Genomic DNA, 17,242 nt, shown 5'->3' with positions numbered 1-17,242 from the left:
AGATTATTTGTGAATTGATTTATGAATAAATTAATTTCCAAACATCTTGGACCAGAGCTTAACATTTTTTTCTTCCAGTAAGAAAAACACACTAATGATTTCAATACAACCTCAGTTTATTAGAACAGCTATTGAGCAATCACACTGATGTCTATATAGAAGAGAAAAAAAACTCCATGCTGCAGTAAGTACTATACTCCTGACACAATGTCTGATATTTCTTAACCAACTGATAGTGACGGTTTTGTGAAATATTCAGAAAACTGCTTTTGGTTCACAACATATGCTAAAGTATAGACCGTATGCATTAACGGAGCTTAAGTAATTGCATTAAAATAGTCACCCCATAGTGAGACCATTCTAATTTGGTGCATATTTCTACCACAAATCCAGGGTTGCGATTTTTTCTTTAAATTACTACACATTCTGCCGGGGGCCAAATAATTAGTAAAAAAGTAAAAAAATGTTTGGGGGGGGGGGCGGGACCATATCCTGATACAGCAGCTCCCGATGTGGCCTAATTAATCAGGGTTGCACATCTGGTTGGTGGGTGAAACTCTTAAAACATTAGATTAATTTTGAATGCGAGTAAAATTTGTGGCACTTAAGTGTATTTGTGTTGGCATCTGCATATTGGGCTAAAAATGGTTCTGAATTTGAAAACTACAGAGAAACTATTAAGTCTTTTATTTGCAGACAACTTGCATGTACTTTAAATTCGGCCCTTTAGTAAAAGGGAATACGTGTTGTAAAAACTGTACACCGTGGTCTCCCACTTTGCTTCCTTTGTCCATGTCTTGATCCTATCCGCTTAGAGAACACACCGCCAGTGGACACCAAATATAGAAATCGAATCCCACAAGAGCAGTATTATTAACCACGTGAATAAGGAAACCATTAATACATTGCACGGTGAAAGCAGTTCGATGGCATTGGAGGAACTGCTGAAAGAAAACCTTTCACTGCTTGATGTGCTCAATGATAAATGGATGAAAACAAGACACTGTAAAACAGGTGGACTTCAAAATAAAACCTGCTCAGTGTTCTTTTCAGTCGGTGCATATCCTCTGATGACAGCAGGGCGCTGTATTTGATGCGCGGCGGTTCATTCCAGTGAAGTTTGAAGCCTTCCACACCCACGACCTCCTTAAATGCGTCAATGTTGCTCTCGGTTCGATTTCTCAACAGAAACGCTTCGTTGCAAAAATCTACTCTGTTTAAAATCCGCTTGGTTGGCTCAGCCAGAAGTTATTAGCCTGTGGTGTTTTCGCGTGTCACACGTCGGTGCCGGTGGAGGAGCCGTCGCTTGGACCCATGGAGATGCTCTGTTTCTCACTGAGAGTCCTGACAACGGTTGCAGCAGGAGACTGGAGCACCTTCCGGGAAAGCCTCATTCTGCCGTCTGTTGGGTCCCGTCCAAAGTACTTGACCTGTGAGCACAAGTCCAGAGAAAATGAGCCCAGAATGTAAACACAGGAGGCTGCTGTTGACAACACGGCCGGTGGTTGGCGACACGTACCTGTATCTGCTGGCCCACCTCTAAACCCAAAGCACTTGGATGTTTGATCTACAACAGGGGAAATACAAAGAAATTAAGTATTGATTTCATTCTCACACACTTACAGAACCATGGGACACGCAGGCAAACGGCTCCACACTGACCCGTTTGTGGTCCAGTTGCGAGTTGTGCAGCAGGACGGCGCTCATGTTGGGATAAAGTTTCACCATCACCCCGATGTCCCTGAAGCAGAGCAGGACGAGGCGTCAGATGATAAAGGTTTGATTTACGCATCGATAAGGAATACATTGCTCCGATACAACATGTTCAAACTGTGTGCTGATAACTGGCATCAAATACTTTGTACAGTACACATCTCAATTTATTGCGTCACCTTATCTCAATAATGGTGGCCGTGTAGATCGCACCAAAATCCAGCTGCTGCTCTTGCTGAAACAGGAAAACAAATGAACATGGATGACTATGCACATGAATTTACAGACACACGTACAGCCTCATGTGGCTTCAACTTTTTCTACAAAAGTTGAAGCGTAAAAAAAAAAAAAGTCCCCTAGAAGTGTTGGAGACTCACGTCATCTTTGCAGACTTCACCGATGAAGACCTGGGCTTCGTTCATGGCTCCGGGAGTTGGAGCGAACACGGAGAAAGTCTCCTCGTCCACCTGACTTATCGTCACGCCTCAAGAAGAAAAAAAAAAACCTGAATCACAGTTTCGACATTCTGTATCGTCTGTACGATTCACAAAAAAACCCGTCATGATCCGGGTTTGTTTACGGATTCATTTTTTAAAAGGACTTATTACCCGTTTGCGCTTGTAACCGGCGAAGGTTGTAGCCGCCCGGGCCGACGAAGCGTGCTCGTCTGGACACGGGCACCCGCACATTTTCTGAAGGCAGAATAAAACTCGCACACATCAGTTTCCTGTACACAGTAAAATGAGCCAAACGTTGGGCTGAGCCTTCCTGTGGAAGCCCAGTACTCATGTCAAGTTGTGTTCTCTCACCCGAGCAGCTTGTTTTAGCTTCGGTCTAAATTTCATCTAATATTCAGCTGTCATTCCCATTTATCTCACCCTTACACATGGAGACTCATCCAAATGCAAACACTAAATATATGTTCAAACACAAAGCTTACCAATAACAGGTCCATTCTCTTTTTTCGTCTCCCTGGGTTTTGCTATACATTTGTTCATGATGCCCAGGATCTCCCGCTTCGCCACTGGAACATAATAATATTGAATTAAAAAAGTCCCATCAAGCCACCAAAAAAAATATGTTCACACGTATTTCTTGTTGTTAAACGTTCAGTGTCACTGCTCACCTGTGCCCTGTTGGATAGCCTCCATGACCACCTTCAGCGGCAGGCCTGGGATCTTCACGTCAACCTGGAGGTTCAATAAATTAGTGTAAAATATTATCCAAAAAGGACAAAAGTTAAAGTAGCATGAAGACCTCAACAAGTGCATTTTAATTATACAACCCAATATCACAGAATTTGCCTCTATGGGCTTTACAGTCTGTACAGCATCTGTCCTCAGACCCACATCTGGATAAGTACGTTATAATAAACATCATGTAATTAAGACATGCTAATCTTAAATTAAAGCTCTAAATTGTCATTAGTCTCTTATGTTTGTTTCTAATGTTTCATACAGCACCAACATGTATTTACACGGCACTAAAGATGAAAAAACAAAATCTATTCAGGTCATTTTATTGCATTAGCTGAGCCAAGAAGTTGGTTTTAAAGACACTTGTAATGAGTTATTAGATAGAATACCTGTAAAGCAGTGATGCCTTTGTTTGTTCCTGCCAGTTTGAAGTCCATGTCTCCAAGGTAATCTTCTATTCCCTGGTTAGGAAACAATGATTAGTTCATATTCACCATCTCCGATATCATTTAGCGGGGATATAAGTTAGAATTTTTAAATGTTATATATCCTGCTAAACTAAACTATTTCTTCCTCTTATAAATGGCTGCTCACCAGAATATCAGTGAGTAATCTGTAGTCTTGGATCTCAGTAGGTTTCTCTGGGTTGGCCTTGGAAATGAGGCCAACTGCTACACCCGCCACAGCAGAAGAGATGGGAACACCTGGGACACGCACACCCAGATGTGTTAGCGACACATTATCTCAAAATAACACTTTAATCTGCCTGGAGGAGCACGATAAGAATCTGTGTATTCTAAAACAAATATAATTGTGTTTTATTGAGTTGTTAGCTGGAGCATTAAAGTTCAAGAAGTTAAAGTTCATTAAAGTTCAAGAAGTACCACTATTACTGTAAACACGTTTTTTTCCTGCAGTACCTGCATCCATGAGAGCGAGGCTGCCACCACATGCGGAAGCCATTGAGGAGGATCCTGAGAGACGATAAAGAGGTGGAAAAAAGGAGAGAAGAAAAAAAGTCTCAAACATTGTAACCCCCGTGATCAAGAGGGAGACGTCCTGCCAGACAATAAACACATTTCCTGCGGCGTTTTTACTCTTCAGAGACTGTGTCACCACACTCACCGTTTGACTCAAGCACCTCGGCGGTGACCCGGATAGTGAAGGGGTAGTCTTTAGGAATGACTGGTCTCAGCGCTTTCTCAGCCAGGGCCCCTGAACATGAATAAATACATAGACATACATGAAGAACTACGTCTCTGACCAGGCGGCAGACTCTGAATGTGAGCAGAAGAAACTTTAATTCAAACCATGTCCAAGCGCTCTGCGGTTGATGCCTCCAATCTTTCCAATCTCATTGGTCGCATATGGAGGGAACTGAAATTTTAAAAAAATGCAATGAAACCTAAGTTAGAGGGTCTTAGGCGCCTGTATTTCTACTTATTCCCCAGTGGCGCAGAATATATAACCGGCGCAGTTACGAGAGATCTAAATGATATCCTTTGCATTTGATTGGTCCGCTCTAAAATGGTGCCGGCTTAGAATGTAGCGCTTAAAGTTGGAGACTGATAGATGTCCCGATGTTATAAGTTTAAATTGGGCGGCGCAGGCTCAAATATGCACACTTCATATTATTATTTTTTTACGGGAAGAAAATTATTGAATTTTGATATTAAAATAGTTTAATTTGCATATAAATGGGTGCACAAAGCATTAAACGGGCTTTGTTTTCCTTCATTGCACCTGTACTTTAAAGTTCACTAAAAATATATATAATCACACATCAAATAAATCTTAGTGACTTTAAAAATGAAAACAGGATTCGACTCACCTCATAATGAAGCATGAAATTTTTGGATTTGATGCCACTGCAGAAAGAAAATAAAAGGAAGACACAGGTTGAATAGTCTTTTATAGACTTTATACACGTAATGGTGTATTTTAGTCTCTGTGGGTGATTTAGTCTGTCACATCGGACGAAGCCCTGCGTGCAATAATGTTCAGAGAAAGCCAGATAATCAGAGGAGTGAGGGCCAACAGTGTCTGAGCTCTCCTGATGAGGTCAACAGTGTGTGCTTTACATGAGGGATGACTTTACCTCAAAGCTGTGGTGATAATATCTGCTTTGATACTGGATTCCAGTGAATCAAATGTGACACTGGCCAGCACCTATAAAGAAAAAGAAGAGGACTGAGCTTTCTTTGTTAAAACATTGGAGCAGCTTTTCCACAGTAAAATTGTAATTTCTGAACCTCACTGGTCACCTCCCCCTCCTGCATACATTATCAACATGCATGTGGCTCTGTAGCTACCTGTGTTTGTCCCCTCTGGAAGAGAGCGGAGCCATGCAGCGGTTTGAAGAGGTCCACGCTACAGGAAATGTTCCTTAAAGCGGTCAGCTCCCTCCCATCACATCTACGACAAAGTAAAAACAAATCATTAAATCCAGTTACAAAAGACGCATCATGCGTCGTGGAAATATACATCAATGTTGCCGTGGGCGGGGTTTACCTCTTGTACTCGTTAAGCACTAAATTGCGGAAGACCTCTTTGCTCACGGTGTTGAAGGATTCAATGATTTCAAAGTTGTCAGCTTGAGGGAATCTTTCTACACGAGGAGGACATTAATTGACATTTTTCAGCTTGCAGATAAGAGTTGTATGAAGGCGGTTTCAACAAGGCTTGAAATTCTTTCCCTGCAACACAAACGCTGATCTACCTTTTAGGTCCTCTTCTGTTTCCAGTCGGACTTTGTTGATTGCGTCATCTCTTGAAATCTACAAGATTAGGACGATATCATTACTGAAACTAAACAAGCGATAAGGTAAGTAGACATTATCATACCACAGAGGAGAGAACCATCAGTGATTCTAGCTGCTTTAAATCAATTAAAGAAACAGAACCGAGTAACACAGACTTCACCTTATCGTGAGTGTAATCAGTGAAAACGGCGTAGATCATCTTGGAAGCCAACCTGCGAGGAAGAAAAGGAAAAATAAGTCATTACCAACGTGTAAAACCTTACAAGTCCCATTTCTGTAGCTCTCTTGTGAAAGATAACGCTCATGTGCTTCATCAAGGTCAGCAGCGGGACTATGAGTGCACACATTGTTGCATAATGTCTAACTTTTTCATATAAAGACAATTTAATTTAGAAAAAAAAAAAGTATAAATCATTAATTGAATTTAGTTGCAATTTGGAAATGGTTTTGAGTTTCATCACTGGTCTTACTGCCGAGCAAATTCCACCATGTCAGTCGGGGCGGAGAAGATCTTGACCGGGGTGCGCTTGATGATCTTCTGTTCCCTCGCCAGCTGCTGGAGGGCCAGGATGATCTGCTGGGCGTGTTTAACGCCCAACTTCACCGCGTGGCAAAAGTCCTGCTGCAGCACGTTCTCAGCCGACGCCTCAATCATCACTGGTAGTCGTGAAAAACAAGAGTATGAGCATCAGATAGACAGAAGAAGGGATGTTTAAGAACCGGGGGAGACAGAGCTGCATATTTCTTGTGATGACATCGACGCCTCAGTAAACAGATATATATAGTGCTCTCTGCTACCTTGCTGAACATGAAGTGAAGTAACCAACGTAAAGACTTTAAATGTTTCTTTCAAAATTGGGAGAAAATGGAATAAAACTTCAAATGTTATGGTGTAAAAATAAGCACTAACTTTGTTACTGCATTCTTCAGTGGGAGAGTGACAAATAAACAAAAATACTTGGCAGCGATTATCTTAGATTAGAAACTATTCATACCAGCAATGATGTGCATTTGTGACAGTTTCAACGCTTGATCAATAAATCGTCAACTACCGGGAACCTATTGACCCAGGGCAGTAAATAAAGAGGTATATTGTTGTAAAGCCTAAGGTACGATATATTATTGAGTTTCCTTTGAGCAAAACGCCCAGAGTGAATTTAAATCCTCTCTCCTAAAACAGTTACATAGTGTGTATATGTCCATGGGCTTTTATTGTGAAGGGATTTATCAGCAGCTGATAGTTAAAATCATTATGACATGTTCAATCAAACATACAAATACCAAACGACCATCTGTGTTAGGGTTTGTAAAGTGTTTTCAGTAACATCAGAGTGGATTAAAGTGTCGTCCAACTGACCCACTTGACTGCCGGGGCCTGCGGCCACGATGAGGTTCAGGCTGCTGGACGTCATCTCCATCCTGGTGGGGTTGATCAGCATCTCCCCATCGACCATGCCCATGCGCACGGCACCTGAACAAACACAATAGATGTTAATAATGGACGACAACGTGCCAGGACCTGAAGGCAAAGAGACGAGTGAAAACCAGAATAAAAAAAATTTAAAAAACTAAATCTAAATGTGCAAAAAGGCATAAATCTGTTGCGTGTTCCTCACCTATGGGTCCATGCCAGGGGATGTCAGACAGGGTCAGAGCAGCAGAAGCTTTAACAAAAGAAAATATTGTTTAAGCTGAGGATCTAAAACCCTATCGCTCTGTGGAAAACACGGACGGCTGCTATTTAATTCACCTGCATTAATAGCCAGCACGTCTGGATCATTGACACCGTCAACTGCCAGCAGGTTACAAATTACCTTCAGGAGACATGACCGTACACACAGATACATAAGGTCAGATACACGTCAATATCACCTAATGTTCCAAAAACAAGTGCGAAACTATAACCACATAAGGAACACTTGAAAACTGACCTGAGTGTCGTAAAAGTAGCCGTGAGGGAACAGCGGTCTGATCGACCTGTCTGAGCAACAGAAGAACGAGGTGTAACTTTGGCTTCAGTCACAGCGCCAACAGCAACACGTCAACACACAGAGCTGCAGGCGTATCAAAAGACACACTCAAACTCACCTATGAGTCTGCTGGTGAGGATTTCGTTGTCAGTGGTGCCCAACTCTCGCCTCAAATGGTTGGTGGGGATTCGACCTGCAGCCGCTGCTTTCTGCCTGTAGTCCACCTGTCAATCAGAGGGGACATTCATTCAGAGATAGAGGTATGTTTGCCCTCCTGCAGCTCTCAGCCCTGGCACACGATGTCCCGGGCAACTGATGGAGGCAGGCTGGAGAACGCTTTCCAACTGCTTCATGATTCTTCCACCGAAGCCATTTAGATTACTTACAGATGTAACAAGACTTCACTGAAAGAGCACTCGAAAAAAACTCAACATAATCAGTGTAGAAAGACAGACGTGACGGGCGTTTGTTTCCCTGTCACGTTAGAGAACTTACCACAAGAGGCATGAACTGAGACGGAGACGGTTTGGTTTTGCTCACAGCCGTCACCATCACGGACGTATCGCCCAGCTTCAAAAAGAGAAAGAGGTTATCAAACATTCCTTAGTTTTAAAGAAATCACACAGAAAGCATCAAACATCTGGAACCGGACAGTTTAGCCCGGCAACACACTGAGGTCTTACATGTGTTTCAGTGGGGGACATGTAGCGTAGGATTCCTTTAACCTATTATTTTTGTTTAGCTACTTTAGCTTATAAGGGGGTTTGTCTGGCTAACTAGCTCCTCCAGTACTAATGGTATGCATCACACAAAACCAAACAAAAAACACAACCCGGAATACAGTTTCATTCAGTTTTATGGTTCAAAATGCACCAGGACCAGTCAACACAAGCACTTGAATTTACTCCATACACTGTCCTTTAACCAAATGCAGGACTCAAATAGAGTCTGGAGAAAAATGTCTCTGCACACGTTGATTCAATAAAATCTTCAAAAAATAATGACATAAGTGTGTGGGGGGGCAGGGGGGTTGTGTGCAAGGGCAGGAGAACTTTTCATTTACACAAGATGCTGATTGACCATCATCTACCTGCATGCATGTCTTTTGTTGAGCTGTGTCTGACTGATTTATACATTTCACACTCTGTATGCTTTTATGTTCTGTGCCTCGGACAAAGATGCTTTTTTTGTGTGACCAACAATGCAGCATAATCTTCTTTTTTAAGCCTATTCCATTTTAACATAGTTCTCCCTCATTTTATTTTGCTTTGTATGTGTTGAATGTGAGCCTCTGTGTCACATGTCTTTATAGTACTTGACAATGTTTAAGAGTCCTGAATGATGATACAACATATATTAATATTCTCACTCTATTCATTGTTTGTGCACCTATTGCATATTATCTGTTTTTAGGTTTGGTTTGTGATACCTGCCTCCTGGCTAACTCTGGCGCATTTACAGAAATGTTTGTATTAATGGACACTGTCCAAAAAAGATCTGTAACACTAGGGTTCAATATTGACTATCCTGATATGTGTTCGCTGGTTTGTGTTCATTAGTTTGACCTTATATACCACTAAAGCACAGTCCCAACTGACTTGAGAACAGCCTGGGTGTGGGTTCTGTGTTACCAACGGTCTCCTCCACCTGTTTTTATCGGTGTATATTCCTAAATGTGTCTGTGTTTAACTAAACTATCATTAACAAAGGGTGAGTCGTAGATTTTTTTCTCACAGCTCCCTATTGGTTTAATCTGAGCCTTTTTCACATTGTTTGTATGAATGTATCAAACATATCACCATCACAAAAAAAGAAACCTCTGAAAACTGGGTAAAGATACATCAGATGTGAATAAAACATGTTTTAATTTGGAAGACATCCTATCAACTGGTCATGTTTTTGCACTGGTTCAATATTTGAGAGTCAGACCAAGTCAGGAGGAGGTGATGGTGTAAATATAAATGACAAGGCAGTAGACGAAATGTTATGAAGAATATGGATTAGAAAGGATGTCCAGCAGGTTCCAGGTGCTTCCAATCAATACACCTGTTTGACTGTTGATTTGTTCTGTACCTGTACTACAGCAGATCCATCAGCAAATCTAGCAAACGTCCCTGAAGAGATCTCAAGTTTCCTACAAACCAAAACACAAGAGCACAACGCGTGAAAATGTCGTACAAACTAAAAAACATATTTGCATGCAATCAAGTGGCATCGTGTGACCCTGTGTTCTGGTTCCCAGTACATCCCAGCAGTCTCTTCTAGGTCTGGTTAAGAGCGAAATTAGGATCATAAAGCAACTAATACACTTTGACAGGACCAAATAGCAAATATCAAAATGCAAACACGGCATGTGTGTTCACGGTTACTGGAAGAGAAAAGAAAAGAAGCCGGGAAAGTCAACTTACTTCTCCCCAAGGTCCACGACCAGCCTTCGTGGATTTGTATGGTTGCTGTAAACACTCTGGTGAGCTAAACGGACGTGACGGAGGGCGAACGAGTGCCCCAGACGGAGTAAATACCTCATACCTACAGAAACAAGAGCACAAAACTAAGAAAAGCAACGAGGTAACAGTCTGTGCTTTTACGGCTCAGATGTGCGCATGGGGGCTTCCATGTCAGTTAAGTCACGTGAACGGAAGTACGTTATTGAGACGCGTCTCCTGATTGGAACGACCACGGTGCGTGGGTCACGTCAAGTGCAGAACCGTCAAAAGAGAAAGTCGCGTCGACGGAAGTAAAAAAATACGCGGATCGCACGTTATTCGCTTACACTTCCGGTGGTTCCTGGAAGTAGTTCGCTTGGCGGGACATTTTGAATGCTTAATGTTCTAAATTATGATTATTAACAATGAAGAACACAGACAGTAGGATAGTATCAGTCATTTATCCTGTCCTCTGTCCTCCTGGCTCCTAAAATAAACAGACTAGTGACAGGCACTTTTAGTTTTAGCCTGTTTGTAAACAAAAATAACTTTGTTATGTATGTAAACATAGAACCAGTGGATGAGAAACTGCTGACACAGCCGAATGAAATATGTTTCGCTTGTGTTTACATGTTCATGCTGGTTGAACAGATATATTGATTAAGTAGTGGCTGTTTTATTGTGAAGCGAAGTTGTCATGAATCATGTAACAATCAAAGCATTTTGAACTTCGGTGGATGCAACTCTCTCTTGTATGGCTCTGGTACAGACTCAATACTGGGCGCCATGACATTTTGTAAAGACAGAAATCTGAATATGTTTTCCTCTAGCGCCATCATCAGGTCAACATTAAAGTGTGGCCAATTCTTTGGTGTATGACCAAATACCCAGGCAGCGACCTACAGCTCTGAAAAGTTGAGACAAAAAAGTGGAAAGCCTTAAACATGCATTTCAACTGTCTATCCAATTGTCATATTCACACTTTATTTCTCAAATGTAAAAAGAAAAAAATGGCACTTCTAATATGAGATAATGTAGACATCTCTAGAAGTAGACTGGTGCAAGAGAAAAGGCAGCAGCCGCTTGTGAGCCTCTAATAGGCCTATATTGTTTGCAATCCCTACCGCTAGGTGTCAGTATTGCCTCATAAAGACCAGCTTTCAGCTTTCAAGAAGATTTAGAAACACTCTGATCAACCATGATGACGATTAATAATATATACATAATTGTATAATACAATGTAGGTATATAGAAGGTAATTGCTCAATAATTTGTGCCTCTATTTTTATTAATTTGAATGACCGCTGCCCACTTGTATCCATATTTTATTCACATTGTCTAAAAGCTCCTCCAACTGTCAAATTGATGTGCTTCAGCGAGTTTGTCAGACGGCGTACATCAGTGACCTTGCTTCTTGTCCAGAAGTTACAGCTCACAGCCCGACAGCCCTCCAGCCGGTCACTGAGCCAACTCACTAACAGTGGGGATGCTGCAGTTGTTATGGCAACAGTTGAGTGTTAACAGCATCTCTGGATTACTTTCTCACATGCACAAAGACACGCACACTCTCCAGTTAATTGCAGGATTTCACACAAGCTCACACCTACTGAGAAACACAAGCAGACCCCATTATCCCATAATTACCAAGGGCTCGACTCGTACTTTCTTGTTTCCATGGCTCCGGGACACATTGAAATCTCATCATTATCAAGCAGAGCCATGGACTATAAATACGTAATGGACCAGTCTGCTCTGTGGCAGACTACAGGGCTCATATACAGCTTAGTGGAGGATTCTGTGGTTGCTCTGTCAGAAGCTTTTTCTTTCCAGAGAAGCTCCTCATGTAAATGTCAATCGACCAACATCAATCTGTGGGCTGTCTGGATATCAATTCAACATTAAACCCTCATTATCTCACTCTGACCTTAGAAATTGGTCTTCGAGGTGATGGACCATGTATGAAATGAGTAGAAATCAAGATAGCTTTATGTAGTTCCTTGTTGTTGTCTTCTTTGCCCAGGTTCAGAAATAGTGTAAAAGAGAAAATCAGATGTGTGTGTTTGTGTGTGTGTGTGTGTGCGTATGTCCGTGTGTTATCTCGGTCGCTTAAGGACTCAAGGGGTTAATGCTGTGGTGTGTCAGGAGATGATAACAGAACTGATCTCTGGTACGCTCAGGTACACTCTCACAAACTCACACACGCACCACTTGGTAATTTTAACAGGGGTGGGATCCGAGGTTTTTCTGGGTCCATGGCAACCAGACATGGCTGCGTCTTTGAAGACAGACTATAATATATCATCATAATCATCACGTGACACATGTTTTTGATTTTCAATTTTTCTCACAGAATTGCGTTTGTTTCCAAATGTTCCTTTAACAGTGATGTGGGAAATGGCCTCATGCATTTAGTCTTCCCTGTCGTGGAAAGACTTATTTCTACTGATCCTGTGCACCACTGCAAAGACAGTAATGGGATCCACTCACATGGACATGCATGAGCTTGAGGGAGTCATCGTTAGGACAGCTAGCGACTTGAATTGGCAACGCAGGGTTTCCTTTGTCACCAGCGTGGTAATTGCATTTTGCACATGCAAAGGTTCCACGTCATATAAGGTTTTACTCCCTCATAAGAACAGAACGTTACTATCATAAACTACTTTCTCTGATGGATGATGGATTTTACCCAGGGGCCTGTTACGGTACATCAGGTAGTATGTCACCACTAATCCTCCATCTAAAGAAAATCTTCTCCCCATATAGTACATACAGGCAGGTTGTAAAGCTCCCATAATAAATGAACCTCACGGGAACGGTCTAATGATTGGTTGTAGAGGAGAAAAACGTCCATTGAGTGTGTGTGTGGACACAGTGTCTGTCTGGATAATGATGATTCATAGATGAGTGGACATATGTCTAAGAATGTATGATACATGCACAAGAAACAGCAAGCTGCAGCAAGAGTCAACAATTCCTAAATAACATGAAATATATACTAGACATTAAGACTATACTGGGTCTTGTTTGATGGCATGCAGTACAACCGTTGTACAAAACTAATTCAGTGGTTTTAAACAGTCAAAAAGTGCAATGAGCAGATTTAATTATATTTCAGTAAACATTTTCTTGAAACATATATATAAAAGCCTCTCAGGCCAGCTGGTGATTCAAAGCCCTGGGGCTTCCACTGCAAACAGCTGATTACTCGAATCCAGAGCCATTAAGGCTCATCTCGAGAACCTTCTCACTCTGCTCAGGACGGGTTGAACAAATCTAGATAAAGCCCAGCTTTGGGTTTGAGTCGGGAGAAAAGAGGATTACATTGCTATCGTGGCAATATGTGTATCTCTATGTCTTTATGAAAGAACATACTTACTTATTTCCTCTGAGTTAAAGGATGCATCCTAATTTACAGGATGCAGGAGGTTGGGACAGAAACACACATCATTTATTGCCTTTTAATGAAATAGACTGTGATGCTGCCACAGGGGGTCTTAATCATTTGAAAGTAAGACATTGATCTGTGAACGCAGCGCGACAGGATGGAGGCAACAGAACCAGAGAGGGCGGTCAGAGTGACCTCTGCTGCAACGTTGGAGGTCAGACCTTTAGATTATTTAGTCATTATTAAGGCAGGGTTAATGTGTGATTGTCTACGTAAAAGTTGTGGGGTTTTTGTGCTGCTGTTATTTTTGCCATATTTCTGATGATGCATTTTGATGTGTGAGCTCAACATAATCCCCCCCAAAAAATCCACTGGACCGCGTGATTATCTTTTTACAAGTGGCTTGAGTCAGTTTATGATAAGATAAGATATTTCTTTTTTAGTCCCACAGTGGGGAAATTGCAGGATCACAGCAGTAATACAAATACAAATCAAATACTATAACAATATTAAATATACAGAGGAATACAATATATATATATATATATATATATATACAAGGTAGTGATTAAGTGTATGTTGGCCTGTTTGTTCAACACTGGTCCAAAGATATCTCCACAATTACTCACCAGATAACCGTTCAATTTATTTCATGATGATACAGAAGGGCGTGACCATGATGTTGTGTCAAACTCGGTCTTTGGTTCAGCATGACAAGAGGACTCATTAAATACTGGCCTGATTGCCATGGGATATGGTATATACTCATACTCAAACCCACAGGATAGACCCACAAATTTATAATGTAATAGTTCTAATATGGTCAACAGAAATCCATCACATGTGCAGTTCAACTCAGAATATGCTGTTTGGATTTGACTCATCAACTTAACTTGAACTGTTAGTATTCATATTATGAGGGGAAGTCAAAAACCAGTGATATGTTACTCAAAGAAAGATTAAATGCTCACAGCTCAAACATTTCTCTCAGCCCACCCTGCACTCAAGGCCACATGAGATCAGCACAGCTCCAAATCAAAATGCTTGTGGTCGCTCGTAAATTCCAGTGAAATAACTAACAGGAAACTCTGACGCAGTCTCGTAAGAAAGATAATTTGATCAAAAGAGAGTAGCGGCGAGGGGATTTGGTTGTTCAGAGAGAGAATGTTTTCAGTTTTTTGTAAAGCATTTCAGAGCAGCTCTGTGGGCTTCATATTCCTCGGCCGAAGAGGAAATATAGCATGTCCACGTGTTTCCATGCGCATGCTGGTTCTGTAGATATTGAGCCAAAAGAGGCGGTTTTGAGTGAGAGGAATGCTGCGGTGGGTCTTTATTAGGTGGACGTGGATGGGCGCTTTGTGAAAAAAGTAAATAATAGATTTTAATTCAACGGGCCGGAGCGGCACCCTGTTCACTCCAAGGTTAATGAATCCCAACACACAATGAACACACAGGGCTGTACAACATGTCACTGTGCTCGGGCTGCTGTGAGCATCGGGCACACGAGCCATGAAAGGCTCTCCTCATCTACGTCAGTGTGTATTCGTGTGCTGGGGTGACAGGGTTATAGAGATGTGAGTGGGAAAACACAGAAAAGGGCTGTATTTGATTTGAAACAATTTAATTGGAGTAGACCCCCGAAGCAAATTACTCATTTTATTTTTCACATCAGTAGGATTAGATCAAGTTGATTGATTTTTAAGGAAATTGGATCATTGACAGACAATTTACTCTACACACACACACACACACACACACACTCCTTTTCTTCCCCGACCTGTCATTAACCCCCCAGCTGCAGATCTTCCTATTCAGACTATTGCAACATATTTGCTCCCCCTTGGCAACATCACATGCCACCAATGACTCCATTTCCACTGCCAAGCCAACGACACACACCTCTATATCTCCACCAAATCCACCAAACCCACTACTCCACTTTCACCAACTGCCTCACATATATAAAGACCTGGATGCAAGCCAACTTCCTCAAACTCAACAGCTACAAATCTGAAATCCTCATCATCGGCTCCAAATCACTCAACAAATCCGAGCACAACTTCTCCCTCTCCATCGATGGCACCCCCTTGTTTCTGCTTCCACACACATCTGTAACCTCGGTGACATCTTCGATCCAACCCTCTCCTTTAAATGCCACATCAAGCACATCACACACATTTAAACCAGTTTGGGTTATTTGGGGTATTTTCTGTTTTCTTCCAGGTTAACCGCTCTCCCTTCTTCTCACTGGGCTACAAGTGAAGTCACATTAATGCATCTCTCCACCAGTCTAGATTTTGCCACATTTGAATTAAAATATTAAGACAGAAGCGGGACTGCTTGTTGACAAAATGACACTCGGACACTTCTGATAAAGCAGAATTTAATTAAATAAATAGCGTAAATAGTTAAAGGTTAAAAAGCTTTAACAATTTAACTAAGCTTCAACCGTTTACTTTGTGTGTTGCACATTTAGAAATGAATATTTCATGTTACAGAGTAATATGAGTGTAAGTTGAATTCATAAGCAATAGAACACACTCTTGCTTGATTCAATACACTCAGAGGTTTTAGCTTTACACCCTCAATTGGTTTGGTATGCCCAGTATAGTGTATGATGGCTAATGTAATGTAAAAGCTGTATAAAGCAGCATTTTGCAGAGTTGTGTGCTTCGACACTGCGCGTAAGCTCCATTATCCTGTGGTTACCACTTGTGCAAAAGTTAGATATATTTGAAACTATACATTTTCAAAAGATTTCAAGTAAATTAGTTACAATATTTTAAAAAAAAATGAACGCATCAGTGCTGGTAGATTAGATTAGATTATATATTCCTTTATTAGTTCCACAGTGGGGAAATTTCAGAATCACAGCAGCGGGTGCACATTAGAGCATTAATACAAATAAAACACAATAACAATACGAAATAATAATAATAATAGTATTACTAAAATACAAAATATACAGAGGAAATATATACACAAGGCAGTATTCAGTATGCAAGTGAGTTCTACAAAAACGGGTATCTTGGTAGACCCATCACACATTTGGACTGAGGAAAGTTATTCTTATCTCAAACAAGTTCACTTAAAGGGGGCCGAAGATACAATCGGACCAAAATAATAACAACCCCTATCTTGATAGATTTTGAGAGGCTTTTTATGGCCTATATGGATTTTCAAGAAGCGACTCTTCATGCTGTAACTCCACGAGCTTACAACCACCCAGTCGAACCCGTTATACAGAAACCAAGAGACAACAGGTCTAGTCAGGAGCTCATGTACTGTGTATGGCCTCAAGCTGAGTTACCAACCAAAATGACCGTTACTCTAAATGCAAATGAGAGCCTCTGCTTATCTAAGAGAGCTGCTGCTGGAATGTGCTTATTATAACCTTTTTGGGAACATACAATAATCTATATTTTTCCTGAGTGGTGTCCCAGGTCCACAGCTCCCTAATCAGTGATTGTGTTTTTTTGTATTGGCTATCTGGTCACAGAGCCACTGCTCCCTCTTCACACCGACTGAGCCATTCATCAACTGTTGATTAAGTGTATCCTGTATAGAGGACGACTGTGGGTCTATGATTCAGTCACTACCTTGTGCCTTATGCAGCTAAAACAAATACTGTGTGTTTAAAACAGCTGGTTTGCTGCAGGAGCACAACGCCCCATTCTGCAAGAGCGTTGATACGATCATCATATTTTTAAATTTACAATAATATATAACATCTACACATTTGAAACTGGAAATAAGTTGTGTTTGGCTTTTTATTTAGGGAATTATCAAA

General features: G+C 41.3%; 1 protein-coding gene across 1 annotated transcript; it reads right to left on the bottom strand.

Moving 5' to 3' along the window:
• Nucleotides 1-95: 95 nt before the first annotated feature.
• On the bottom strand, nt 96-10,237 carry LOC130206986 (polyribonucleotide nucleotidyltransferase 1, mitochondrial). Its single transcript, XM_056435321.1, has 28 exons — nt 10,050-10,237; nt 9,715-9,775; nt 8,137-8,211; nt 7,760-7,865; nt 7,603-7,652; nt 7,422-7,485; nt 7,288-7,335; nt 7,029-7,142; nt 6,142-6,328; nt 5,832-5,883; nt 5,629-5,686; nt 5,421-5,517; nt 5,222-5,324; nt 5,008-5,078; nt 4,741-4,777; nt 4,220-4,286; nt 4,035-4,124; nt 3,830-3,883; nt 3,504-3,613; nt 3,299-3,370; nt 2,840-2,903; nt 2,654-2,737; nt 2,322-2,405; nt 2,091-2,197; nt 1,893-1,948; nt 1,663-1,741; nt 1,520-1,567; nt 96-1,430 (listed from the first exon to the last, which is right to left on the bottom strand). Exons 1-28 carry the CDS (start codon nt 10,166-10,168, stop codon nt 1,275-1,277), a joined length of 2,313 nt encoding a protein of 770 aa, XP_056291296.1. The 5' UTR covers nt 10,169-10,237; the 3' UTR covers nt 96-1,274.
• Nucleotides 10,238-17,242: the final 7,005 nt, after the last annotated feature.

Source organism: Pseudoliparis swirei, chromosome 17 (assembly GCF_029220125.1).
Source record: "Pseudoliparis swirei isolate HS2019 ecotype Mariana Trench chromosome 17, NWPU_hadal_v1, whole genome shotgun sequence".
In the NCBI taxonomy this organism is placed as follows: domain Eukaryota; kingdom Metazoa; phylum Chordata; class Actinopteri; order Perciformes; family Liparidae; genus Pseudoliparis; species Pseudoliparis swirei.
This window is presented reverse-complemented; position numbering and strand designations above follow the sequence as displayed.